Source organism: Diaphorina citri, unplaced genomic scaffold (genome assembly GCF_000475195.1).
Source record: "Diaphorina citri unplaced genomic scaffold, Diaci psyllid genome assembly version 1.1 scaffold11259, whole genome shotgun sequence".
NCBI lineage: Eukaryota > Metazoa > Arthropoda > Insecta > Hemiptera > Psyllidae > Diaphorina > Diaphorina citri.
In genome coordinates, this window is record NW_007388631.1 from 6,686 (window position 1) to 10,370 (window position 3,685).

At 34.0% G+C, this 3,685-nt stretch overlaps 1 protein-coding gene across 1 annotated transcript; it reads right to left on the reverse strand.

Annotated features, from left to right (window-relative positions):
- Window positions 1–1,733: 1,733 nt before the first annotated feature.
- LOC103522788 (serine/threonine-protein phosphatase 4 regulatory subunit 2) lies at window positions 1,734–3,685 on the reverse strand (the record flags this gene model as incomplete). The annotated part of the gene is given in 1 exon segment (XM_008487882.3): window positions 1,734–3,685. A coding segment is annotated over 1 exon segment (1,221 nt), but the record flags the coding sequence as incomplete, so codon positions are not given.

Below are 3,685 nucleotides of genomic sequence, written 5' to 3' on the forward strand. Positions count from 1 at the left end.
TATTAGTTGAGGTTTCTTAATCGCGATTTTGACAATTGGCGAAATGATACTGTAGGGGAAGTATTTAAAAGTGCAAGACAAATACAATTGGAATATACCGATTATCATATAAAGGTATTGGGAACTATATAGAGAAATAGAAGAATCTTAATATATATACAGATAAACAGAAATAAGTAATAGAGATGGTTAGATTGAACACGTGAGAGGTTAATAACGTGATAATGAGTAGTGGTATGTAGATTGGGGTGGGTGGGGAGAAAAAGAGAAGGTGATAACAAGTGGCGTATAAGTGAAAGTCTGCATAAGTATTAAATGTGGTGAAAAGAACTGAAATTAGTAATGGAGTTATAGAAGTTGGAATAGGAAACGTATATAGCTAAGACATAAATTAAAAAATTTTTTTAGAGCGAGGGGGAAAAGTGTGGGTGAAGGTGTAGAAAAACGTTGAAAAATAAATATCGTAAGGTAAGGGGGGGAAAAAAGTGAGTTGTAAATCAAGTTTAAAATTTTAAAATAGTTTTTTAAACGGAATATAGTTTTGGCTATTTCGTTGGGATTTTTTTAAAAATGAAAAAAAAGAGATGGATTTAATTCGAGGTTTAAAATTAAAACACCGCCGGCGGCCCGGGGGAGGGAGAAGGCCGGGACGAGGAGGCGCATGACCGCGAGAACCTTGATAAAAGAAATAGGTTAACATGGACACGAACAGAAGCTTTGGCGAGATCCTGACACTACTATATCACCACTCAATATTGTCCAGGTCACGCTGCTTCGATGCATATATAAAACGTTGTGATTTATAATGGCTCGAAGACAGGCCGTGACCTGACAATATTTGAGGTTGTATGAGTATCGATCCCCCCGCCAAATTGTTCTGTGACTGTCCATGGGACCCTAAAAAAGTTTCTTTTAATCAAGGGTTTCTGGTACCATGCTAACTTTTATTTTAACCTATCCCGTAAAGATCAGAGATAGGTATTGTTTTTTTATGAGTCCCATCAACGATTTTTTTTTTTTTTTTAGACACTAATTCGGTTAAATATCTACTCACCTTTTTAAAAAAGCACCAAAAATATTTTCATTCTTCCACCAATAAATACAAAAGCAAGGACACTGATTTTTTTTTTTTTTTTTTGTCTCATATCAATGGTTTATACTGTTTATAGGTACGAGTACATTCCACAAAAGATAATTATTTCAGATTTCATATCTTCCTCTTTGATTTTCTTCTTTAACACCATTGGAATATTGATGTCTTTGGGGACAACAGAAAAGATAATAAAGCTAGATATGTAGGTACTAACTAATTCCATTATTTCAAAGATGTTATCAGAGGAATACTGCTGATAGAATATTAACTCGGTTTGAAACAAGGTCAGAGAGACAGCCCTTGGCAGATCGCCTGAAATGCATTGTTAGATAGAAACAAATGGGGTAGAAGTAGATAGGATACCTATCATTTCCAATTTTCCAGGGGTATGAAAAGAGGGTACTTGTGGTAAGTCGGTTTTTTTTCCAAAGTTTTGCAAAAGATAGTCATTCCAGCAAATTTACCTTAATAAAAATTAAAAACAGTAGATGACTGCCAATATTTTCCTTATTAATTCACAAGCAATTGAAAAAGCCTGTTCAAAATATGTAGTATAGGTAAGTATATGGTAGTAAATCAAAATACTAGAAAAAAAAAATCCACTTAGATAGGTACCTACTAGGAAAAAAAAAGACCAAGGTGAAATATTGTACAAAAATGTTTTAAGACTTTATTTATGCTTCAAATTCTAAACAAAACCTAGCTAAAATTGGACAGAAATATTTACAACAATATTAAGGAGGTACTTAATTGAGAAATTAGTGAACTCAAATATACAAATGATTTATGATACAAGCCAGCAGGCTCTGAGAGCCAAGGATCTTAGGTTCAATTCCTCAAACAATTGGTGAAAGTGACCTGTAAAAAATTAATTTTGAATACCCAAGTCCTTTTTGTAAAATATTTTAGGAACTGTTTAAAAAGGCAGTGAAGTACCTAGCAAAAGTTGAAGAACAATACCTGTCATCAGTTATTACATTTCTTGTCAACTAGAATGAAAGCAGAATGTAAATATTTGGCTTGTGTGTAGATTAGATTAAATGTCAAATAACTACTTTTTTACTTTCTCTCATAATTACGTTATGTCACATTATTGATTTCTTTGTCAAATCCCCACAATGAACCTCTTTGTTTCAATAACCTCACAGGTTGTGGGATATATATTTGATTAATTACCTACAAGACTTTCTTTACATACATTACAAGTTAACTCATACTACTTAAGTATTTCTTTGTCTCAAACACACATAATCATACACAATAGCTCAATACACACAACTCCTAATCTTTCATTCTATATATTTGGAAAATGGCCTAATGGTCAATATCTCAGACATTTGTGAGCAACAACATATTTGGAATATTTTCACTTTATTTCTCTTCAGAAGTGGAAGATTCTACCTCTTCTGTCTCAACAGCTAGTTCTTCACTTGCATCACTAGGATTACCTTCAGCACTGGCAGTGTCAACTTCCTCAATTAATTGTTCAGCATCAGCTTCTGTAGACAGAGGATCAACGTTAGATCCAGCTTCTTCTGGTTCTGGATTTTCAAATTCATCTTCTTGAAGTATGGCTTCCTCAATTTCTGTATTGACTTCTGATGTACTTTCTACTTCAAACTCCTCTGTTGTAATATCTACATTATCTCTAGGTGTGCTATCATCTGTAAGGGTTTGTTCAATTGGTTGCACTTCATTAAATGAAACATTTTCTTCTTCTGTTGTTTGGAGTGGGGCCTGGTTTTCAAAAGTGATGAAAGTGGCAGGTTCATTATTACTAGCTTCAAGTTTAGAACTTTCTTCTTTTGAATCAGCTTCAGTGACAATATTCTCTTGTGTTATATTATCTTCACTTTGTTCAGATTTTTCTGTTTCTGACGATACAATATCTTCAGCAGGTGTACTCTCAGATAAATTGGCTGTGTTGGTATCATTTGAAGCACTTGTAGTTTTTTCTTCTTTTTCTTCAACTGTTGCATTGTCTGATACATTGTCACTCAACTTTTCACCTGAACTCTCTTCTGCTTCAGGCAATTCAAGAAGGGCAGCAATTTCTATATTTTTAAAGTCAACAGTATTGACACCATCACTCAGGTCCATATCTGAGCTTTCACTGACTACTGTGTCCATATTTTCTTCAATACTTTTTTCAGACCCAGAGACTGATTCTTGAGAGATCACCATCAAATCACCTTCACTAATATTCAATGAAGTATTGTTTTTATCTTCACTATTGTCAAATAATTCTATTTTGTTGTCAACTGTTTCTTCTAATTCCATTTCTACTGATTTCTTTTCCAAAGTTTGTTCCTTGCTACTGTCAGGTTCATTGTTAATTTCTAATGTCTGTGCTGGTTGTTCAATATTCATATCTTCATCCTTTGGCATAACTTCTTCTGTAACAACCTTGCTATCTTCCTTGATCTCACCTTCATCCATCTTGAAACGTTTTGGATCATTCTCTACGTGTTCATCTTCATCTTCTAATTTTCTGGTTTGTCCACATTTGCCTTCAGTTACATCAACGGCTTCATCAGACTCTGGGACTTCATCATGAACATTGATCTCTGCCGATTCCAAGTTACCATCAGA